Here is a 26,028-nt window from a genome sequence, read left to right on the forward strand (position 1 = left end):
GGAAGGACGCGTGCGCCCTCGTTCAGTCGTCTACAAACCTGTCTAGAGCGTTCGAACGCTGCACTTGTGTCACATACGAGTGACGCAGGAAGCGAAACGAGGTCTTATCCTGCATGCGCATTTTCATGGGTCGTGTTTATCTTTCGATGCCTTTAAAAACTACACAGTGGCAATCTTCAGACGTGCACAACAGAGCGTGCAGTTCGATTGCTGTGGACAAGTGTGTGTACATCTTTTAAGCGATGGGCTTTGTAACGTATACATGCGCCGTGGGCATTATGCGCGACCTTCACTCAAAGCTGTGACCGATACGCATTTCGAACTGAAAGACTGCCCTCACTTCGGTATAAATACTCGCTGCTCTATAAAACTGTGTGTTTTCCCCTGGCACTCGGCATACAATGACTGCCGTGATGCACCTTGCTGTGTACGACTTATCTGGGCGACAGTGGCCCAGCTACTAAAATCCGTTAAGGCACGCAGACTACGGCATTCATGACTTCAAGGTATGACCTTAAAAATGAGATGTCTGCGTTTTTATGGACAAAATGCTTTGAGCTCCGATTCTAGGTAAACACAGGCGAGCATCGTCCGGAAACCTTAGCGAATCCAAGGTCGAATATGAGGCCGAACACGAACCTGCACATGACGCCGAACCATTTGGAAGCATTCCGAAATTTTGTCTCAGTTTTATGCAGGACAAACAATTAAAATGCAAGCGCAAGAAGTTAACATGCTTTCCGAAGAGTGGCGTAGTAGAAACCAAGGAGCTGAATCATATTTTTCCAGGTTCGGTTCTGGTTCACGCATTGCGCGTTCGAATCAAAGTCAACCTCTGAATCGACACTCGGATCCGGTTCGAACTGTTTTAAACCAGTTCGGAACCAAAAAAAGCTTGAAAGTGTTTCGGTTCTGTAATGCGACGTTGCTATGGAAGCTTCAACAGATAAAATTTGATATGATATTACGACCTGAATCAATTAAACTTACTGTCCGCGGCAAGATGTATACAATTTTATGAGGAAAGCCACAAATTCAAGTAAGCACCAAATTATGGTTGGCTCAGTTCTATGCCCATGACCGAATTAAATTTTTGTAGCATGTTGCATGCAGGAACAGGTAGAGGCGGTGGCCTGATTATTTATCTACAACGACAGTATGCGAATCATATTTTTGATGAGTGCACAGTTATGAATAGGGATATAGAGTGCCTAACGGTGGAAACCAGCACGTTTTTAGTTGCTGACCTGTACAGACCACCGACTGTATACAAGAGGCATTTACTAGAGCATTTAGAAAATGCAATAATCTATTGTATTAATACTAATAAGCAGTTCTTTCTCTTGGGAAATGTAAACATCGACACGTTGGCTGGCGAATCTTCTGCGCGCGAATTGATGAATCTCTTATCCTCTTATGGGTGCGAAAATGCTATTACCATGGCGATCCGAATTACGTCACAAAGTTCTACTTCTATAGATATATGTGTTTCAAATCTGAATGCGTCAGATTATAAAGCAGGGGCATTATCATGCTCATCAGTGACCATCTGCCCATATTCTTTGCCACACAACACACCCTACCCACGAACTATAAACGCAGCAGGCTTGAATATAGGGTGGTGAATGACTGCTCCTTAAGCTATTTTCATTATTTAATTGAGCGAGCTGACTGGTCAAATGTGTACCTACAGCAGGATGGAAATTCAGCGTACGAGGTTTTTCTTCGTGTCTTTCTTAGTTGCTACAATGATGGATTTCCGCTGAGAGAGTATAAAAAATGCAATCGGAATATTAAACAGCCCTGGATTGACTCCTCCTTACTAAAACGCATCAAGAAGAAAAATAGTATGTTCCACAAGCCATAAAATTCAAAGACGGCGACTTGTTCAAAGAATTTTAAAAAATATCGCAATAAATTAAACGCTGATATCAAGAAAGCTAAACTTGCATATTATAAAACAATGTTTGCCAGGATAAGAGCGGATCCGGCAAAGATCTGGAGGCAGGTAAGTTACCTTACTGGCAGAAACCCATCACCGGTTAAGGCTGACCAAATAGCAATCAATGACTCCATAGTAGGCAAGATGCTAGCAGATGAAATTAACGAGTATTTCATTAATGCAGCCATACCGCAGCCGCCTGCTCAACAAAGTGGGAACTACTGGCCTTCTCATCGAGTGAATTCATTTGTTTTGGAAGCCGTTACTGAAAGAGGAATCAATGGTCTTCTAATGAACTTAAAAAATAATGTCACAAGTGGGTATGATGAAATTAAAGTTGAATCTGTAAAGCGAGTGTCATTAATAATCAGCCCTGTCCTAGCCTATCTCATTAGCCTCACGTTTTCTACTGGAGTCTTCCCGGATAAACTAAAGCTGGCCAAAACTATTCCAATTCACAAAGGAGGTAGAACTGACGATATTACGAATTACCGACCAATCTCGGTACTACCGGTGTTTTAAAAGATTTACGAATTGTCAGTCAATAACCGGCTGTCAAAATATCTAACCAAGTATCATATATCACCCTCGCAGTATGGTTTTCAGAAAAATAAGACAACTCAGGACGCTCTTGTTGCCGTCAAGCAGCAAATAATCAGAAATTTTCAATATCAGCTCTTCACCTTAGGAATATTTCTCGATCTACGCAAAGCTTTTGATTCCGTTGACCACGAAATGTTAGCTATAAAATTAGTTGCTATGGGATTCGAGGCATCACATTGGACCTTATCAAGAGCTACTGATCGTTTCGGCGTCAGTTTGTTAAAATAGACTGTACTTCTTCAAAACAACTTGACACTTAACTAGGTGTCCCGCAAGGTTCGATATTAGGCCCGTTACTTTTCCTTTTATATGTGAATGACATTACGGAGCTACAAAGAACACCCACAATAACCATGTTTGCAGACGACACTAGTTTATTCCTTTCAGGTAGAACACTGCATGACATTGAACAATCGGCCAGTATGTATTTAAATGATTTATCCACATGGTTGCAACCCAACAAACTTCTGTTGAATGCAGTAAAAACGAAGTACATGATATTTAAGCCAATCAAGAAGCATAAAAATAATTAATTAACTTACAATACAGAGGACACATCTTAGAACAAGTAAGTGTGCAAAAGTTCTTTGGGGTATGGTTTAGTGAAGCGTTGTCTTGGACCCCTCATGTTAATCATCTGCTCTCCGAACTCGCGAAGTCTGTTGGATGTATTAGAAAATAGCTTCTCTTCTACCTCTTAGGCTATAGCAATCGCTATATTACTCCCTGTTCTATTCTTAAAGCTTTTGTATGGCATTCTGGTCTGGGGAACAACGACAAAAGGGAACTATGATTGGCGACAACTGCTGCAAAAACGTGTCCTCTGAATTTTTGTGAACCACACCGGCCCTATTAAATTGTTGCCGACGCAACCACTTTTTCCTAGATTTGATGTTTTACCAGCAAGTAAATTCTATTTATGGATACTGGGACAGCGAATGTATAAAAAGAAACTCCAGAGTGTTTACACACCTGTTTTGGCTGAATATGATATCAGTAACTACAAACGCAGAAATAAAACAGTCAGAACAAATTATGGAAAACAAAATCTGGAATACCAGGCAATAGACATGTAAAATAACTCTGCTTCTATTTTAGATTTCTGCCTACCCAGAAAAAGGTTCAAACGTGAACTGCGGGCAATTTTGTTTCCGTTGAGATTTTTAATTAACAATGATAAATGTAAATATTGTTTTCAATTGCTGACTTCTTTTTACGTGTTTTTGTGATATTGGAGCGAATCTTGAATGTGATTTTTAAAGAAACGGTCCATAGTGCTTAAGTACAGCCATGTTGTATCGGATGTATGCGTGTACTATCTGTAACGATGCTTCTCTTTTTTGTACCAGCACTCTGGAGTACTGCTCTAGGTTGCTCCTTTTGTTACGGGGGCAGAGACCTCGTCAGGCAACCATGCCTTTAGTCTCTGCCATCCGCAGGATGATGTGGTTCCCTGCAAATGACTGACTGACTCAGACTGACTGACTGTTACAGACTTACTGACACAGACTGACTGAATCAGACCGACCGACCGACCGACCGACCGACCGACCGACCGACCGACCGACCGACCGACCGACCGACCGACCGACCGACCGACCGACCGACCGACCGACCGACCGACCGACCGACCGACCGACCTACTGACTGACTGAACCCCGTCCTGTGCCAGCTGCGGCCACATTATCCCCGCAAACTTCTTAATCTGATCCGCGCACCTAACCTTCTGCCACCCCCTGCTACGCTCGCCTAAGGGAATCCACTCCGTACCCTTAAGGGCAAGCGGTTATCTTGCCTTGCCATTACATGCCCTGCCGAAGCCCTTTTCTTCCTCTTGATTTCGACTAGGATGTCTTTAACACGCGTTTGTTCCCTCTCCTCTCTGTCCCTCTCCTCTCTGTCCTCTTCCGGTCTCTTAACGTTACACCTATCGTTTTCCTTTCCATGGCTCGCTGCGTTGTCCTCAATTTAAGAAGTTTTTTTTTGTTTTCTGTGGTGTGCTTCTAGTATTTGTGCATACTATATTTTACATTGAGGCATATGTTGAGTCCATAACCCCATTATTATTGCATTCATTTTATTTAATAGTATTTTTATGTATTTTGTTAATTTTATATCTCCTCTCCCCCTTATGAAACACCGAAGGCCTTTAGATATATCTTGAATAAAAACAAATAAATAATTAAGCCCTTTTCGGTAGATTCCACTTCTCGGCCCCATACTTGAGTACCGGTAACATGCAGCTGTTATATGCCTTTTTCTTGCGGCATATCGGTAAACAGTCATTCATGATCTGAGAAGACCTATCAATTCCTCTCCACCTCATTGTTATTCTTCCGGTTGTTTCACTCTGGTGATCCGGAACTGTAGTCTCTATCTGACGCAAATAGGCGTATAGACTTACCACTTGCAGCGCCTCGCTGACAATCGTATGCTGGTTTTGCCTTCCGAAAATGCAGGACATTACTTTGGTTCCCTGCATAATTATTTATATTTAAAATAAATAAAGATAGTATATATTTATAAAATCATAAATATTTACGTTTATAACACACACACACACACACACATACACACACACACACACACATACATATATATATATATATATATATATATATATATATATATATATATATATATATATATATATATATATATATATATATATATATATATATGGCAGACTAGGTAAAGGAAATGAGGGGCTCGTTTGACAAACTTATGAAGAGAGCCAACAGAAGGTGCATAGGCGAATGTTTAATTTTTTTTTTATGTGTAGTGCTGATCAGTGGGATAATAATACTTCGATTATACTATCGCATAAAGAAGATTACTTTACGCGTTAGATTAATCGAAGTATTGCTATGCTACTGATCACTACTACTTATTCAAAAAAAAATTAAGCATTCCCCTATGCACCTTGGTTTCGGCGACTGTTGGCTCCCTTCATAAGTGTGTGTATATATATATATATATATATATATATATATATATATATATATATATATATATATATATATATATATATATATATATATATAGACTGAACAGCTACCATAGGCATCCATAAAGTCAGCAATAAAATTCCCATAAGGAAGGGCGTCAGGCAGAGAGATTGGCTCTACGACTGCCTGGCCTCCTACGAGCAGTTACAATCGGCGGGACGATTCCGTTAAACTGAGCAACGTCCTCTTCTACCTCACGGACGTGGCCAACCTATGGTTTCGAAACCATGAAGCCGACCTACCCACCTGGTTCTCATTTAAGACGAGCTTCGCGGACGTTTTCGGCTGCCCCGCTATCCGGGGCCGGCCGCTAAGTGACCGGGGCCGTGTTTTTCTCTCGGACGCCGTCCAGGCCCTGCTAAAGCAATGCCAAATCGTTCATCGCTGCACCAGCGCCGATCACCCTCGAACCAACGTCACGACTGAGAGGTCCAATTGCACACTCAGCAACATGCTCGCCATGAATGTTGACACCGCCCACTCCAACTGAGACCAAGTGCTCCCTTTCGTCACGTACGCGTATAATACGGCTACGCAGAAAACCACGTGGTCTCCTTTCTCTTATATGGTCGGGAGTCTACATCCACCATGGACACCATACTTCCCTATCGCCCTGAGCCTTCCGATACCACATCACTTTCCGAAGCTCACCTGTATGCCGAAGAGTACCGGCAATTTGCCCGCTCTTTCACTACACAGCTCCAATGGCATCAGAAGCACCGTCGGGATTCCTCGGACCCTCCCGCGTCATACCCATCTGGCGCCCTCGTTTGGCTCTGGGTGCCTTCCTCCCCTCCCGGCCTCGCCACGAAACTGCTTTCTCGCTATCGCGGACCTTACTTCGTTGTGCAACAAACTTCTCCCCTGGATTACATCGTTGAGCCGCTCACCCCCTCTTCAGATCACCGTCGCTGGGGGTGCGAAACTGTGCACGTCGAGCGCCTCAAGCCTCAGGAGTAAAACCAGTCAAAAGACGGAACACAGCGAAGAGACGAGGCACACACACGACGACTGGACTAGCAACTGTGCTTTATAGAAGAAAACAGTCTCCCAGGAAAAGTGGCAAAGTTTGCGCAGCTCAGTTAACAACAATCTACATCTAAAGATAAGCTGTGATCTAACGCCGTTGCGAAAGGAAGCTTAGTTCCTTCTGCATGAGGTAGACAGAAGGACTGCTGATGCAATCATCTCCTTGAATACTAATGAGGAACGCTTCGAGGATTTCGCGCTCAACTTTTCCCTTGCCTCTGCCGACAATCGTCTCTTCGCTGTGTTCCGTCTTTTGACTGGTTTTACTCCTGAACGTGTACCAACTGACCCAGATTTCAACCCTACTGCAATGCCTCAAGCCTTATTATGATCTGCCCATGGTTTCTTTCCCGTGAGTCGCCAGGATGGCTCATTGTTCGGCAGGGAACTAACTGTAATTGGAGCGACCAGCAGCAGTTCAAGAAGAGCAGCGAAGAGGGAGACGAAGTGCAGCTGGGATTTCGAGTGACGCCTGTGAGTGCGTCCGCCGTGTCGCTGTTCGACCAACGCCAACCGAGCTGCGGTTTGAATAAGCACCTTTACAATTCGTAAAGAGGATGTAATTACTCATTGCCATCCGCCCAAGCGCAGCCATAATGGCATAGCAACCGCGAGTGGAGGCCCGTCTCACTCAAAAAACGCGAAAACGTCGGTATCGCCTTGACTGCTTGACAACCCTACGGCCAAGCGCCTATCAGAATTGAATATCATATGATAGGAAGCAGCTAGGTGCAATGTAGCGGCCGCTGCGCTTTCGTTGCGTAGCCGGTTGGGCGTAGCAACGCTTAGCGAAAGGACACTGACAGCACACAGCAGTGTGGCACGTCCCCTTGAGGAGCGCGCCAGTAACGTGGGTGAACGTCCAGGTACCATGTTAACTTACCTATTGTCATTATTAATACACCGATATATCGAACTATTTCGTCATCAGCCAGGAGAAGATCTATACATCCGGGTTCAACTGTACTTTCCACCAGTTACGCAGAAACACGGTGACCAAGCTCGGATTTATTTTAACGACAAACCAGGAAGCCAGTACAAAAATATGGCAGCGTAGAGCAATGGCCGCGGAAGAGGGTCGACGGGAGGAACAGAGGCGCGAGAGCGTGCTCCGATAAAGCCGCATTTGAATTACAGCGCACCGCGTTCGGCGAGCTTTTGTTGCCTACAGGGCAGCGCTTCCATTAGCAGGCGCCCCGTGACTGATGTAAAATCCTCGCGAAAGCCCCGTTCAGCCGCGATTGATTTGCGAGTCTAATGAGCCGAACGCCGCGGCCAGCGCCGCTTCGTGCAGCCGCTAGTTGCGTGCTACACTTCAGGCTGCCTTGCTCCCTTGGGCGCTGTCTCGGGCAATGCAGCCCTCGGAATAGTGTTAAGCAACGTAACCGCACTATTAAACTCGAGCATTCCAATGCCTCCTGGCCGAAAGAAGAGCTCAACAGCCGCTTGACGGGGACGTCTGCTCTTTCCACTTCGCGGCGAAGGCAGCGGACAAGCTGGAACGAATCTCGGGAAATGATAGAAAAGCTTTCTTCGATATTAGCAGGTGCACAACAGCAACATGTTGTGAATATGCAGTGAGACTGAAATGGAGACGCGTTTGCTCATGTAGCGTAACCAACGAGAATGGGTAACACAAACGCAGAACGTATATATGCATTTATTATATATGACCCATAACTTTCCGGCAGAAAATGATTATGTAGAAGTACTAAAACACTTGCGAAACACAGTTTCTCCTCCAGAACGGGCCGTTAAGAAAATGTTCTTTCAAAGTGGAGGATGCTAAATGTACAACACGGAAATTAGCTAATGTTTTGTGCTCCACCTGGTGTGGTGTTCTCAGTTTTATTTTTTTAAACCTCTTAGAACACTTGATGTAGATAAAGTGGCTTAACCAGAAGTTAACACCGAAAGCACGTTTTAGAATTAGATTACAACGAGGTACTAACTCGACGTATTATTGGCATCGCCTTGAGGCATGCTTTGGTTTATGGGGGTTTAACGTCCCAAAGCGACTCAGACTATTAGAGACGCCGTAGTGAAGGGCTCCGGAAATTTTGACCACTTGGGGTTCTCTAACGTGCAGTGACATCGCACAGTACACAGGCCTCTAGAATTTCGCCTCCATCGAAATTCGACCGCCACGGCCGAGATCGAACCCGCGTCTTTCGGGCGAGCAGCCAAGCGCCATGACCGCTTCGCCACCGCGGCGGCTCCCTTGACGGACGGACGGACGGACGGATGGATGGATGGATGGATGGATGGATGGATGGATGGACGGATGGATGGATGGATGGATGGATGGATGGATGGATGGATGGATGGATGGATGGATGGATGGATGGATGGATGGATGGATGGATGGATGGATTTATTCCCCCACTAATCCACCTACTAAACCCTACTAACCCAGCTGAATTCGTTTTCAGAGGTGTGCCTACTTTCAACATTATGGGGTGCTCTCGAATTTCTCTGGAAAGGCCAACTTCATTTTTGTTCTTAAGAATGTGGTTACGAACGTCCTCAAGTGTTTCTCAGATTTTCGCGTCGGGAAGACTTTCAGGTTTTTCTTCGGAAAGCTGATGGATTAGCATCGTACTGCGATGCCGCCATTAAGAAACAGTGAGGTTCTGCATTTGTGGGCCGCTTTCCGGGTTGTCGCCCTCTGCTTTGCTTTGCTTGAATATGCTTTGCTTTGCTTTGCTTGTCTATACTCTATTGCAGCTTTTCATGGAAATGAAGGAAAGGATAAAGGGGCGGGGCGTCCGTGACTGCGCTATTATGCCAAATGTACGGCCGCACTATGGTGCGCCTGTCCAACTGGCGCGTTTGAATCTTCGCGGTACCTGCACTCTGTCTCTGGAGCAGTTGGCGCCATCTATGTAAGCTTCTTTGTAGTGATGGGCGCCGGAAACACGCGCTTTCAAAAGGACTACTGGGAGTCTTTGGCCGGCGGCGCAGCCAATGATAACGCTGGGCGTAGTGGCGTCGTTTGCTATATTATCTGCTGCGCATGCGCAAGCGCGTGGAGACGGCGGCGAAGTAGACGGGGAGCAAGGGGAGCGGCTTCAAAAATTGCTCATGGCCTAGCTCTGTTAGGCCAGATAATACGTAGGGAAAGCGCGGCGACTTCTGCATCGGAAGAGTGCATTCACGAGAGGCGCCTTTATTCATGGTTAAGGCTTGAGCCATCGTGGCGGAGTGGCAGCATCTCTGCCTCGAACGCCAAAGGCCCTGGTTCGATTGCGAGCCTCGGCACAGGTTTGCTTCTTATTCAGTGAGTGTGCGGGGAGTTTCAGTCCCAGTGGCTCCCACAGATGCCGCCACCGAATACGTTGGTTAGCGTTAAGTGCGGGCTCTGTGAAGGCGCGTTTATGCTCCGGCGTAACACACGCGCGCGCGCTGCACGGCGACGTCGGCCAAAGCGAGATCCTCTATACACCAACTGCGGTTGACCGCCGACGCGTCCGGCGGCTTCGGCGCACTCTGACTGCACTGGCAGAGACTTGGAGCATGCCGAGTGCGCCAGCCGCCGGCGACCAGGCCAGACCGGTTCGGCTCCGCGGCGAGGGGCGCGTTGTGACGTCATGTTCCGCCTCGGAGCACCGCCACTGCGAAATAGCAAGTTCGCTGCCAGCAAAGCTTTCGCTTTAAAAAATGTGACGTAACCGCCTCTCCCGAGTTTGGTTCTTTCCTTCCATCATGCCAGCGAGCACACAACTGCACTCGATGTTGCCAGGTTGCTAGCAGAGCGCTTACAATGTTGCTAACTTAACGAGACTGCGTTGCGCGTCCTCCCTGCATCGCCCACTCCCGGTGGTTGAGTGACTAAAGTCAGTTGTAGATATTACAGCCATTTTTATCTCCTCGTTTGGTTGACAAATCGAAACCTCAGCGGTGAGACTGCACTTGGAAAGGCAGCGGCGATTCAGAGCCTCTGCCACGGCTTCTCGGTCATCAAGGACAGGGCTTGCGCTTCTCTTCAGGCATCGAAGAGAGAGAACATGCCGAAGCGAGGGATAGGGAATCTCCAAGGAGTAGCGTATATGCAACAAGGAGCGTGTGCAAGCAAATAACCCCTCTTATCTCAGGGCATTCTGGCTGCGTCATAATTCTGTTGCAACTCTGGCGGAAGGCATCGTCGCCAGGCCCGCCAGTGTGCACTTACTCATGGCTAATCGCGTGCGGAGATACTGAAGCCGTCCATAGCGCGCCAGGAAATGTGTTCAACTTCGAGTGGGTGACTGCGGTCCGGGAAGGAATCGTACGCGTAACTGAAAAGAATTTTCGTAAAGCAAGTCGCGTCTACTGTATTCGGTTAAAGACCCGAACACAGGTAGCCAGGCCAGGTATGAAAGTAAACCTTGGGCAGGTACGAAAGTACGCCATTATTCAGACATATCTGCTTATACTATATCTCTTGGTTCGCTTTATAGGGGTTTAACGTCCGAAAGCGACTCTGGCTCTGAGGGACGTCGTAGTAAAGGGTCGCGGAAATTTCGACCACCTCTGGTTCTTTAACGTGCACTGACATCGCACAGTACACGGACCTCCGGCATTTCGCCTCCATCGAAATTCGACTGCCGCGGCCGGGATCGAGCTCGCGTCTTTCGTGTCAGCAGCGGAGCGCCGTAACCACTGGGCGTGAGCCACCTTGATATCACTTGCCAAGGCGGTGCTGAAACTGATGCGTTCCTCATTTTTTAAAAGTAATTTTAAGTGTCTATTTGGTCCCCTCACTGAGCTCTTCTTAACGTCGAAAGCAGCGCGACAAACAGGACAGAGAAAAGAAAGAATACACACAGCGTTTTTTCGCGCTGTTTTCGACAGTCGTAAACCAACTGGCCCAACAATCCTCCCTTTTGCGGTGAACTCTTCTGTAGTGTGCGACCCTGGAGGTTGTCGCGTACGGGTGCTGCATGGCAGTAATGCAACTGCTGACTGGCTTCCTGTAGGGGCAGGCTCCTCATCTTCTTTGAGATAGGAAACGGCTTTGTTAAGCTCCGGATTCTCTTCCTCCGACTGCTGGTGGGTCTTGATAGCGCCTGCGGGAGTCTGCTCGTCCTGGAAAGCCCTTGGCTGTGTGACAATCGCCGTGTAAGGTTGCCCGGGTTAGACATCTCTTTGTAGGTGGTTTACATTGCACTTTTTTCCCTCCAGAAGTCCAAAGTTGAGAAATACTCGAACAAACAATAATTTATTTTCAGCTCCACATTTTAGGACGAACTCCGTCCTTCTTCCCGGATCAATGAGAGCCGGGCAAGCAGCAGCAGAAACGGGCCTTCACTTTCGGTTTGTTCGCACGTGACGAAGGCCATTAGTATACGTTGAGGGGAGAGTTCCTGGTGTGACCTTTACCGCTGCCATTGAGAGCCGAATGTGCAATGACTCAATGTGACCTTTCTATAGACGGTCCGCGTCTAAGACGCTCACTTCTTAAAAGGCATTTTTGGGGTCGGAGCGATCGCAATCCTCGGCAAGGGGTTGCTTTCTGAGTTCATTTACCGGACGTTATTTTTGTGTCGCCCGATTCTCTTATCGAGGTTTTTTTGTCTTGCAGATGTATGAGGCCGGACATCCGGAGCGTGGTATTTCGTAGACGACGCCTGGTTCTTTCTACCCGGGGACGCGGTCTTTGGGCCGTAATGAGAAATGGCTATCGCTGAGACGGGTTTGTCAGTCACTCAGATGTCGTGTTTTCGCAGAATGCTGGGCAGCTCCCCGCTGGCGCCCCTCCCGTAAGGACGAACAATGCGTGTGCGTATTGTTGCTTCGGCTATGACTGTCTCCCCTCTCCTCCGGGGCTGACAGCGGGGAGCGCGTTGATTGAAGTTCAACTTTTATTACAGGCCCAGCCAGACGCTCTGCCGTCGAAGTTGTCGTTCAAACCGGACTGGTTCAGATGATATTTCTTTCAAAAGACCTCTTGTTATCTCTGATCCTCCTAGACCAATCGCTTCTTCAATCCACTGAAAGAAATTAGGGCCTGGCAGTTCCTCGTGGCCGCAGGTGACCATTACAAGTGAACTGTAGGTGACCTTTGACCTGAATCATATATGCGACTGGGCTGGCAATTTGTTCGGCAGTACCTTCGTGCCATGATACAGGCTCAGCACATGTAGCCTTCGCCGATAAGGATTCTGCGGATCCTGTTTGCTCGTTACGTTGTTCAGCGTCTTGTCTCAGATCATCAGTCTTGTCTCCTGCAAAACTTGGTTTCAGGAGAGAAAATGTAATTTGGGGCAGACGTCTGAGCAAGAGGAGCAGGTGTCCGCGACGTTATCGAGTGCAGCGTTTTTTCATGAAAGAAAAAATTTGTTGTGTTTTTCTGTTCTACTCTTCAGTGCAGATATTTTTATTTTATTGGCACAATAATCCCAGGAAGAGATTTCCGCACGGTTGGCAAACACCAATCAAGATACAAGTACTATACTCAGGGAATAAAACAAAGCGACCAATGAATAATAAACTAAAAAGTGGATCAGCAATAAAGAAAAATATCTGTGAGAGCAGTACCACAAATTCGCGGCAAATTAACAAGGACTTATGAAATCTTTAGAGAATAAATTAAGAGTAATCACAAAGAGCATCAAATCGATAATATTATTAAATTCATAACAATGTGGGAGAGTCAGGAACGCAATGCGACAGAATAGTAGTGAACAGAAAGTACTAGTGAATTTTGGAACACTCAGATTTCTGTTGAGTGATGTCAGAGATTACCGCAGAACTTCGCTGTTAGCAAGCTGGCGAAACGGGTAATCAGGAGATTGTTATGTTGTCCTTTAGTGTAACCTGAAGAGAAAGAAATTAGCATTTCGAATTTAATCTGATGATAATTTGAAGCACACCAATAGGAAATAATTTGTCATTTTTACCTAGAACAACGCTTTTATAATCCAGAAAAATTGCGTTAAAGTGAGACTCACGTGGCGCCGCCACTTCCTGGTGCGTGCAGTGACGACGGTTGGCGCTTTCACGAGCCTTGTGGGGCAACGCTACTTCGTCGTCTCGATGGCCGTCGAAATACGAGGAAAACAGCGCTGCCCTGCAAGTCATCCGCTGCAAGCGCAGGCAACAATGCGAAAATTCTCGTAATCGAAAGCGTGCAAAAAAGACGACCGAAGGAAAGGTTAGTCGCACCCGAGCACTGATCCTCTCGCCCCGAATTCAGATGTGCATCAGGCTGGAAAAAAAGTGAAAATGGAAATTCGTTTTAAGGAAAGGAAATGGCGCGGTATCTGTCTCACATTTCGGTGGACACCCGAACCGCGCCGTAAGGGAAGGGAGGAAGGTGGGAGTGAAAGAAGAAAGAGAGAAAGAGGTGCACACACATCGCACAGCACACTGGCGCCTCTAGCGTTTCGCTCCATCAAAACGTGGCCGCCGCGGTCGGGTTCGAACGCGGGTACTCCCGCTCAGTACAGGAGAACCTTAACCACTGAGCCACCGCGGCGGGTTGCATCAGGCTGCATCATCCATGTTTTCTGCGCAGTGGAAGGGCGCAGATGCTTTTACTTTAATGCGTTGTATTTATTCAAATGTCATTTTTTTTAAACGTCTGCCTTTTGTGTACATGCCATTCTGTGCATTGCGCTTTTACCACCCTCCTAAAATCACCACATGGTGCTCGCAGTATTATAAACTAAAAAGTGCAGAAAAATATCTGAGAAGTACCACATGCGTTTGCCGTCGCCACTCATTTGGCTCGTTAAAGGCAAGAGTTTGCCAGCACAGGTCATCACACGCAGTACGTGAGGTGCCTGCACGCAAGGCAGGGTTTTCAGCTGCTAAAACGTTAAACCAGCTTATGCGTGTTCGTACAAGATCATGCGTGCATCCCGTGCCTACAGCTACAGCAGACAGGCGGCAGACTACCGTTGGACACAAGGTGCGCCGATTCGCTTCCGTTTACAACCTACAGGAAGCAACGCAAGAACGTCGAAAAAGCACCGACCGCGGCAGAGTCAATCACTGGGCTGTCTGCGATCACACTTACTGCGAAGCTATATTCAACAAACACAGTGCTCCGCTCGATGAGAGATGTGCGCATAATTTTTCATTCACATGTGGTGTTGTATAAAAAGGGGTGCCCCTTAGGCTGTTTAGGCGCAGTAATGGGAAATCCTCTCTCTTACTGCGTGTCCTCCCTCCCTCATGCCCCTTCGCCATCGCACCTACGCGCGCGCCATCTGCTCGACCAGCGCCATACATAGGGAGGGGGGTTCAGTGGGTGCCGCAGGAGGGCGCTACGAGTGGACTCCAAGTAGGGAGGAAATTTACCGGAAACGCCCATCTGTAACATAGGTGGTCATAATAACTAGACTTCACAAGGCTTCATTATTTTTATTCAGTTCGTGGGGACACGCTCTGTCCACAGCTTCCAGTGACGCCACTCATGAGCCAAGAAATGCTTTCGCATTAATACCTGTTCAGGATCCCTGCGAGCTTACGTGCACCCCTCAAGACCGCACACAACGCATCGAAGGCCACACGCACGCGTTATCATCGCCGACGTACGCATGCGTGAGCGTGATGAGCAGATTGTTGTGCTCTCTGCGGAGGCCCTCGATAACTTCACGCAGTTTGTTTCGCTCCCACGGAGCCTGTTTCAACCGTAGGCAAAGGTTGCAGCGAGACGCAGACGCAAGCCATGAATCGGAGAGCCCACATCGAAAGAGCAGAGGGCAGAGGCGGCCCGCACTTGCACCCGTGCCCACTGCGCTTTCGAAGCGAAAGCTTCACTACGGTGCCTCGAGCTTCGATCGCTGTGTGCCTGGTTTTCACCTTCAGCTGGGTTAGAGGTCAAAGCACGAAAAAGAGAAAAAGAAATTGAATCTATATCCATGACCTGGAGTAGAACCCACACTGCGCGAACGGACCTTCTTTAAGGGTCGCTCAGCAAGACCACTAGGCTATCGCCGCAGGCAATTTTTTTCTTTATTGCCTTGAAATAGCACCATATGATCTATTTATGTTGCTGGGACTTTTTGGTCTCTGGAAGAGCCACATGACGGACCGCCACGCCGAATCACCACGGTCGTCGAAATCTTTGTTTCGAAAACAATGCGGTTTGGTGCGGGTAGTATGTGCTGAACTGCAAAAGCCGCCTAGCTGGCTCCCCTATCTGGATGCATGTGTGTGCCTTCCAGGCGTTTGATCTTTTAGAAGGAGGGGTCATGCAGGGGTAAGATGGCCTGGTGTTTTGTGGCGTAAGCATGCTTAGACTTTTTTTTTCGGCTATCGCTGCAGCCAACACGCGTCGTGTTAAACTGCACCACACTTGCTTGCTTGCTTGCTTGCTTGCTTGCTTGCTTGCTGCCTCATACAATGGGACCCCACTTCAATCGGGACCCCACTTCAAAGGTGCAAAGGGACTTGCAGAAACTTTTGGCTGATGTCTTCTCCTTTGTCCCGCCACAACACAAGTCCCTCTACTACTTCCTCCTCTGCCACAATGGTTCCGCTCCCGCTCTGTATGGACTGCCAAAGATCCACAAAGAAGGCAACCCAATGCGCCCAATCGTCGATTTCACCCGCTCCCCGCTTCACAAGCTGTCGAACTATTTGCATCGTGTTATCTCCCCTTTGGTTGGTAAAAGCGAAACGCACGTGCACAACTCACACGACTTCATTGAAAAGGTTCGCAACATGGTTGTAGAGGACGACGAAATTTTGGTGTCATTTGACGTGAAGTCACTGTTTACGAGCGTGCCCAGTGACCTGGCCGTGAAGGTTTGCACAGATGCGCTCCAGGCGGATGCAACCCTACCGGAAAGAACACCCATTGAACTTCCAGACCTCAGCATACTTCTTCAGTTCTGCTTGTCAAACACCTATTTCACGTTCCAGGAGAGCATATATAAACAGGTTCATGGTACGGCTATGGGAGCATCAATTTCTGTGACCGCCGCGAACTTGACAATGGAGTCACTGGAGTCCCGCGCCCTTTCATGCTTCACGCCGCGCCCGAAAGTCTTTCTTCGTTATGTGGACGACTGTTTCTGCATAATCAAGAAATCGGCTGTGAGTACATTCCTTTTGCACCTGAACAGCATGGAACCGGTCATACAGTTTACCACGGAAGAGGAAGTAGATGGCCGTCTGCCTTTTTTGGACGTTCTGGTGAAACCCGACGGCCCTGGAATATCATTCAGTGTATTCAGGAAGGACACGCACACTGGCATGTACCTCAACTTCAGTTCCGTACACCCGACCGGTCACAAGAAGTCCGTTGTTGCCTCGCTTGTCCGCCGATCGGAGAACCTCTGCTCTACGCTGGAAGAGAAAAAGACAGATCTGGACACCGTTCGCCGCGACCTGATGGCTTCGGGCTATCCCAGTTCTTTTATACGAAAATCCGAGAGTCGCCTAGCTCACCCGCCGCCACAGCAACCCCAGCGAGAGAAGAAGAAAAGGATTCCGATACCCTACGTTCCCGCAGTAAGTGAAAGTTTATCCCACATATTCCAGTCGTACGAAGTCGACGTCGCACATGTACCCACGCAGAAGCTGCGACACGCGTTGGTTACAGTAAAAGACAAGATAAAGAAGGAGAAGTTCCCGGGCATCGTGCATAGGGTTCCCTGCGCTGATTGCGAGCATATCTATATAGGTGAAACAGGTGATTTTCGGAAAAGATTGCAGCAGCACCACAATGATGTCAAGAACAAGCGCGTGGCAACAAACGCACTGGCTGATCATGCTATCTCCGAGGGCCATGACATCGACTGGGACGGCTCGAAGATAATCGGAAAAGAAAAGAGCAAGACGACAAGGCTTTGCCTAGAATCTTTTTTATATTCAGACGACGGCAAACACGCTTAATCGCAACGAAGGCAATCTACCCCCGATATACTCCCGCTGCTTGCGTCATACCATGAAACCTATATAACTTACCTACACTCCTGTCTTTCTTTCATTGTGAACAAGGCCCCCGTAAGCCGGGGCCGAAACGTCATCTTTTTAACGATTGGTCGGCACTTGAAGATTTTCCGCCATACAATGGAACATGCCCACATAGGGGGATTGGCCAAGAATTGGGGGGGCACCACACTTTCTCGCTGTGCATTGGAGAGCATCGTCTTCATCAACTTCCATCTGCTCCGTCCCGCGGCACTGCCTGCTCACCGTCGCGTTCTGCGTCGCACAAAATTGAATGTAGTAAATATTCTTTGTAGTTTTTTACTTTCGGTTTTCGACTGCTGGCCGTGCGTCTGCTTTTTCAAAGTGGCGCTCTGTTGGTCGGGTTGCAGATATGTCACAGAGATGACGTTACGGCATTTCATATATGGCAGGCGCTTGAAATCGGAAGGGTATTGGAGATTTAATTTGCAGTTTTCTAAGCAACACAACCGCCCATCCGAGTCGAAAACACGTCGGTACTGTTCCCGAGAAATAATCTATCCATCTTGCTTAGCTTGCTATTTTCCTTTAGTGTCCCTTCATGTCTAAAAACGCGATTTCTTCCGATCATAGACACTAGACCGCCCCTATTTTGCAACTCGCTTCTTTATGCACGTGCATAGCTATTGCTGTTGCTGTCCTCATAGCGATTGTGAACAACATGAACTGCTTTGTTCTGTACTTGTTCACTTGTATTACTGGTTGTTTAAGTAAATGAATCCTAAGTTATCGCCGCATAATATGGTATTGGAGAGACAGCCGATATTTAAGAAGCAAACCGGACTCGGGCTGGGGAAAGTTTTAGTGCACGCCTAAGGAAAAACGATTACAGTGGGAATTGTTTAAAAATCTGTGTATGTGTTCAGTTAAGTGAAAGTCGTAAGCTAACCATATTCTTACATATTTATAGTGAGAAAGTTCGGAGAGAGCGTTATTAGCAGAGGAATAATGGACTATAAGGGGTTTCTCTTCCGGGTCACTGTGATATTTTCTTTAAAAAGTAATTCAGCGCCACATTTTAGGCGAGGACACAGAAATATTTAAATGTTTGCGTGGATGGTGTGGCCGCAGCTGGCACAGGACAGGTTTAATGAGAGCGATATGAGAAATAACTTTGTCCAGCAGTGGACGTAGTCGGGCTGATGCTGATGATGATGTCTCAAATGTAGCGCTGAATTAGTTTTTCAAGAAAACATGCATCGCCAACTAAACCCGCAACGTGTTTTGTTACGCGATCAATGTCATGGGGACGCTTTTCTCGAAGTTAAAAGCTTTATTCAGCCGCCGTGGTGGCTGAGTGGTTATGGTGCTTGGCCGCAGACCCGAAAGACGGCTGAATTTCGATGGAGGCGAAATTCTAGGGGCCCGCTACTGTGCGATGTCGGTGCACGTTAAAGAACCCCAGGTGGTCTAAATTACTTGCAGCCCTTTACTATGGCGTCCCTCATAGCCTTAGTCGCTTTGGGACGTTAAAAACCATAAACCAAAAACCAAAATGCTTCGTTCAGTGCTATCTGAACTTGGAAAATTTGTATTTCAGTGTAGAGCACACAATCATCCGGGAAAAGGTCATAGTGTACTGCAATGTATTTTACGATGCAGTTAATGTAAATATTAAACAACAGTCCCCCATGCACAAGCCCTGTGTGACGCCAGAAAAAGGAAACAGTTTGATAGGACCGATCAGCAAAAGTGACATACTTAGTGTCATACGTTATGCTTCATAAATGCCATAAAAAAATCCTGCCCTCAGCTAATGACCGAAAGTCTTGCTCAATAAGTACAGAGGCTAATTGAAGCAGGTTTTCCTATGCATGTCCTTGTAAGTGTTGCCGAAAGGCTCCTAAAGGAGATCTGTTACCCTCATGTCCCACCACCGTCCCATTCACTAAACAAACAGAAACTTGTTGTGATTTCGTACACTCACGGCTTGTCCCACCGCTTGAAGAAGATTGGACAACGGGCAAAAGTGAGTCATTTTTTCAGCTCCAGAGAAGCTGCAGAAACTTTGCAGAATGATAAGACCAGGCCCTGCTACAAAGAGTGGGTGCAAGATAAATCATCAAACTAAGTTCGTTAAATGTACGGAATCCATTGTGCACAGCATACCATTGACATCTGGAAAGAAGTATGTAGAACATCGCTACAATGTTAAAGAAAAGAAAGATGGTTTTTTAGATGCGCACTGCAGAAAATGTGAATCCAAGTGTAAACCTCCCATTTAAGCATGCACGGTCATTGCCAAAAACACTTGTAAACTCACGCGAGAAATAATTGAAGCTGAAATGATAGATAGCTTAGCTGACAACTGAATAGCGAAACCCTCTGTTGGGCTATCTCGTAAGGAATTAGATTACCTCAGAAGCCATTAAACAATTGACTGTATGCCGCGCTTGCGCAATGTATCGCCATGTCATATATATCTACAGGCTCTCTTCCGCAATAAACTGTTGCAAGTTAGCGCTCGTGTGTGTTCTTTCATGTCCTTGTCTGATGTTGCGCTATTTTATACGTCATGCACTACCAACAAACCCAAACTGCCACCTTGTTGTGACATGCTGCTGACGGTTGTTCAAATATGCTGAAATCCTGTTAATTTTTTGAGAAACCTTGTCAAATACCTGTGCAAAATCTGTAAAAATGGCATTTGTTTGGTTTACTTTAATAATACAGTTCGCAAAGTCGTCTACACTCTAAAAAAATGTAGTTATAGTTACTAACCTTCAGGGTAGTAACTGCTTGTCAGATATGTTACTACCTAGGTAGCAACTGTAGATAGTAACTGCAAAGTAGCAACGGTTACTACATCTTAGAGGTAGCAACAGGACCTACCTTTATTAACAGTTACTACCCTTAGTAACATTTACTACCTCAGAACGTAGTAACAGCGCCTACGTCTAATATCAGTCACTACATTCGATGGTAGTTACAGGGACTACCTTTAGTAACATTACCTGTGAAGGTAGTAACAGGAACTACCCTTAGTAGCATTTACACACCCCAGAACGTGGTTACAGCGACTACGTTTAATATCATTACTGCATTCGATGGTAGTTACAGAGACTACCTTTAGTAACCTTTATTACTTGACGAAAGTAGAAGGCGCCGACCTAAAGAAAGGATGGAATGACGTTTCGCCTCCTCCACAGGAGCCTTGTTCATAATTCGCTTTCCGTGCCGACCAAAAGAAAGGATGGGATGACGTTTCGGCTCCTCCACAGGAGCCTTGTTCATAATTCGGTTTCCGTGCCGACCAAAAGAAAGGATGGGATGACGTTTCGGCTCCTCCACAGGAGCCTTGTTCACAATTCGGTTTCCGTGCCGACCAAAAGAAAGGATGGGATGACGTTTCGGCTCCTCCACAGGAGCCTTGTTCACAATTCGGTTTCCGTGCCGACCAAAAGAAAGGATGGGATGACCTTTCGGCTCCTCCACAGGAGCCTTGTTCACAATTCGTTTTCCGTGCCAACCAAAAGAAAGGATGGGATGACGTTTCGGCTCCTCCACAGGAGCCTTGTTCACAATTCGGATTCCGTGCCGACCAAAAGAAAGGATGGGATGACGTTTCGGCTCCTCCACAGGAGCCTTGTTCATAATTCGGTTTCCGTGCCGACCAAAAGAAAGGATGGGATGACGTTTCGGCTCCTCCACAGGAGCCTTGTTCACAATTCGGTTTCCGTGCCGACCAAAAGAAAGGATGGGATGACGTTTCGGCTCCTCCACAGGAGCCTTGTTCACAATTCGGTTTCCGTGCCAACCAAGAGAAAGGATAAGATGACGTTTCGGCTCCTCCACAGGAGCCTTGTTCATAATTCGGTTTCCGTGCCGACCAAAAGATGGGATGACGTTTCGGCTCCCGTGGGGGAGCCGAAACGTCATCTCATCCTTTCTTTTGGTCGGCACGGTAACCGAAACGTCATCACATCCTTTTTTTTGGTCGGCGCCTTCTACTTTCATCATGTACCATCCCGACCAGACGGGTTTCCGTCAGACTCTAGACTTTAACCTTTAATACCTCCAAAGGTAGTAACAGAAACTATCCGTAGTAGCATTTACTACTTCTGAAGGTTGTAACAGCGATTGTAGTTTAATTTCATTTATTACCTTCGAAGGCAGAGACAAGAACTACAATTAGCGGCGTTTACCTCTAGAGGGCAGTAAAAGCAACCTCTAACAAGAATGCTGGGTAAGATGCAGGCACGGCCTCATCGCTGCAACACTTTTCTTTGCTAAAATATGATTCCAGAGGTAGAAGCAGAGCTCGTCTATGGCTTTGACAAAACCACAATAAATGCAAAAATGGCACTTAAAGTAGTCCATTACTAAAGCGTATCGGGCACCAGACATGTTACCAGGAGCGCGAGGAGTGAGAGCGCACCACTGGCGCACATACATGTGACGGCAGTTTTTCCAGACTTTGGTATGGAAATTTTGACCTAACTGTTTATTGTACACCACTGCTGGTAGTGCCATACGACTTCTCACTGCGGGCTGGGCAACATTATTTTTCTTTTTCTTTGCCCACACTAATATATGCCTATACTATACTCCTCTTAGTCAGGTTGGAGTCTAGCTCTCGACATGGATTTGAATCGTTGGTATATATACTTCCAATTGTATGCATTTCACCGACTTTCGTTCCGGATGATGGTGTCATACGAGTAGCACCCGCATTTACTACCTCTGCTTTCGGTGAGGTGGCAGTGAGGTAGTACAAAGGTAGTAACAGTCAAAAAAGGTAGTAACAGCCGTACTTACTACCATTTTACTACCTCCTTTTTAATCGAGGTCGTAAAAATAAAAAAAAGTAGTACAAATGTAGCAAATGTTAAAAAAAGGTAGTAACTGTTAAAGAAACGTAGTGACAGCAGCCGTTACTGCCTTTTTACTACCTTTTTTCCTAAGAGTGTAGACTCTGGAGTGACTAAGGGCAAGTAGAAAAACATTTCTAAAATCGGTGGTGAAAAATAATAATAAAATTGCGTTTTCCAACGAAATTCAGAACATGAATGTGTATTTGTGCTCCATAATTATGCAAGTCGTCGATTTTAATGAAATTCGTCGGCAATTATTAATTCACTGTTTCTTGTCATTTTTATGTAGTGGCTGAACTTTGGCCATCCGCAAAGTACTCGGACCGTGTCCATTGCTTAGAGCCCTTGAAAATTGTATAAACTGCTATTTGGCTACACAACCTTCATAGCTCGTTAGGAATGCACTTTGTCTTTTATAATTGGCGGGGACTTATTCATATCGAAACGCAAAGGTATTTTAATTATACCTTGTTCGCTGATGACAAGCCGCTTCACCATGATGACAAGACGGTTTTTAGAGAAGCCATTATAACAGCTTGGCCTTAGTTTGAGCAGCCCAGTCATATTGTCGTTTGGAGCCACGATACTTGGGTACAGCCACAAGGCTGTTTTTACTGCCGTCCAAAATTTCCTAATAGAATCAAATCGGCTAACTTCGTAACATTTTTTTCAATATTATTATTATTTTTAGAGTTTCGAGTGATTTATTTATTAATGATTGATTGATTATTGATTGATTGATTGATTGATTGATTGTGCAGGGTGTAAGCCATGGACTACATCCGAGAGTTTGACATCCGCCTGGAGAAAGAGATGTACTACGCCGGCGAGACGCTCGCCGGTCACATCATCGTCAACACTGTGGAAAACTTCAAGCTCAGAGGTGAGTGCTGCTTCGGCGCCGCCGTCAAGCTCTCTCTCCTGCCGGCCGCGGTGGTGCAGCCGGGTTGCCGGCGAAGGCCGAGTGGGAAGGACTTCTTGTGCCTCTTACAGCGCTCGTGGGCTAAACTGCTCGTTGCGGATTGCGGCGGAACGTTGCATCCAGCTCTTCGTATGATGTGATTTCTGAGATTACGGCTTTCTCTCCATCACTGCAGGCGTCGTGGCCGAGTGCCCGCTTTTGTAGCATCGTGTTTGCAAGGAACGAGATTCGCAATAGCCTCATAGCACATGTGCACGATGTTTCAGGAACAAATATACGTGACACGGGCGTGAAACTTGCATCTGCATGGTATAGATTCCCGCTGCGGCAAGACGCAGTTTGGTGGTCCCCCTCTGAAGTACTTTTGTAATATGACTAATAGCCAGCTAGCCCCGTTACCGCCCTGACGGTACGCTCAAAAACGTTTGCAAGCTGAAGGAATTAATGTGGGGAACAATAAAAGTGCAGACTTGAGCAAGCTTGCTTTGAGCGCTCGAGCGCTGTTCTTCAGAGTGAAGGAAATTCAATTTTAACGGAGGTAGAGGTACTGCGCTCAGCTGTTCCCGCATATCCGTAACAACGACAAAGCCACAATTGCGGCGCGGGCCTCCAAAAGAGCAGATGCGCTCACGTCTGTACCCGCATTCGTCAATATAATATACAGGGTGTTTCACCTAACACTTTACGCAATTTTTAACATAGGCTTTCTGAGTTAGAAGAGCTCTTTTTTTCAGCATAGCATTGTCAGCGGCGTTGTACATCAAAATAAATGTAAGACGTGCTAACTAGCTGGCTGGGTAACTAATGTTATATAGTTAAATTTTAACTATTAATGTTGGCTCCTTAATTATTGAGAGGCCTGTAGCCCACCGTAAGTAGTATCCATATCATGTTTTAAAATTTCTAAAACGCCGTTACCTTCGGCGCTGTGTGACACCCCTATCTTTATGCAGGTGTACGACTCCCAGACTTTTGATGTTTTGGAAGGAGGGTCGATGCAGGGGTAAGGTGGCCTGGTGTTTGGCGGCGTAAGTGCGCTTAGACTTTATTTTCGGAACTATTTCCATGCAATTTTCCATGCAATAAAGAAAGAAGAGGGCGGTCGTGGAGTAGTGGCCAGTGTTGTGCGCTGCGGATGTTGAGGGTGGTGGTTCGAATCCTGTTGTGCAAGGTGTTTTTTTTTTCGCCCAGTACTTTTTTACTTTATTTTCTAAATTGTATGGCCGCCATTTTATCGTTGCCGTCTTTTCAGTTCTAGTAGAGCGTTTCTCTGTCCTAATAGATTTACATACGAGACACGTATGACATAATGGTGGTTCAACAGCGCAAACACACACAGACCAAGTAAGAGACGAGACACACATACCAAACTAGCCCAATCTGCTGTTCTACGTAGACATATTGGCGCGTATCTCATACGTGGGCACGTATGACACATATTCCATAATCTCGTAGAGGCTAGACACATAAAACACATATATACGAGATTTTTCGATAGGGCTGGGAAGTCTTGCGCAGCAGACGTGAAAATGGCGGCAAGTGACCATTCAGCCCTTTATCCGCTAAACGAGGTGCAGCACGGAGCAAGGGTTAGCTAGCTTCAAGAATGGTCAATAAATGTGGTAAAAAATGAACTCTTACTGCTTGCTTCCTGTTGAATTTAAACCGGTTCTTGGTTAAAAATGTCGTAAATTTTTTAAATTATTTCACTTCATGTAAATGCGCCGTCGCTAAATAACAAATCCTCACCAACAGAATTAGTTTTTTTCATTTCACTTACGTAATGATGCCTTGGTTTTTACTGAAAATTACTGACAGGTAATAATGTATTTAGTTGGCTGCACTAAACACGTTTTTCTGACTCATAAGTCTTCGTGGTAGCGGCGTGTTTTTGTTTCTCAACATCACAGTGGAGTGTGAGACTATCGCCGAATATTGCGTTTTCTTTGATTACTACGAAACCTTAAGGTAATTACAGGTGGCATGGTTCTCTCTGTAGTGCACTTTATATTTTCCTAAACAGCTTCTTGGCTTTGTAAATGACAAAATTGTTGAAGATAATACTTTCAGGTGATCTGAATCGAAACGTATTATCTATAACAAATTTCGAGCAAGGTGCGTTGATGTTCTGCTTGACAGTAAGAACTGTAAAAATGGCATCTCTAACCTTAGGCGCTGGCTTGTTCTTCAGAAACACTACTAGATGTTTTAAAACAGGTTATGATGTTCCATGTGTTGACTGAAAGGTAATCCTTTGTAATATTAGCGACCACATTAGAATATTTCTAGCTGCTGAAAAGCCTGAAAGCTGCAAAAGTCAAGACTAACACACGCTACCCGGATTGTCTCTTCCAGAAGCCTTGAAAAGTTCTTAGATGACGCTAGAGGACAGATTTCTTTAGCTTCTATTCTGCTGAGGATTGCTATATTGCCTACGAAATGTTTATTGAAACTGCAAGAAACTATGCCTAGCATTCTCTATATTTTTCAGTTTGTGTGAGAGGCCGTGTAAGAAAACTATGGATCGATTACCCAAGATTTATTTGGCGAAATAAGGAAAAACAAAAATCATACAACAAGTTCATTAAGTTTGAAGACGTACTGATGTTCATCGCATTTAAACCTTATGCTTAAACCTTATTGGCTCGACAAAAATTATAGAATTGTTAGAGATGGGTATTTAAGTGAATACTTTAAGGTATTTGATAGTAATTAGATAAAGAGAATTAAATTTTCTATTTAAGCTTTCGACAAAAGACGGCGCCATTGAAAACCTAACTTTCAACGGCAGTGCACTCCCAG

At 46.1% G+C, this 26,028-nt stretch overlaps 1 protein-coding gene across 1 annotated transcript in view; it reads left to right on the forward strand.

Annotated features, from left to right (window-relative positions):
* The window catches only part of LOC144110070 (arrestin domain-containing protein 3-like), a 547,381-nt gene that overhangs the window by 297,445 nt on the left and 223,908 nt on the right, over positions 1-26,028 (forward strand). Inside the window, exon 2 of the mRNA XM_077642885.1 lies at positions 23,066-23,187. Coding sequence (XP_077499011.1) covers positions 23,076-23,187 — 112 coding nt within the window. The 5' untranslated portion in view covers positions 23,066-23,075. The remainder of the gene's footprint in view (positions 1-23,065; positions 23,188-26,028) is intronic.

This window comes from Amblyomma americanum, chromosome 11, assembly GCF_052857255.1.
Source record: "Amblyomma americanum isolate KBUSLIRL-KWMA chromosome 11, ASM5285725v1, whole genome shotgun sequence".
NCBI classification, from domain to species: domain Eukaryota; kingdom Metazoa; phylum Arthropoda; class Arachnida; order Ixodida; family Ixodidae; genus Amblyomma; species Amblyomma americanum.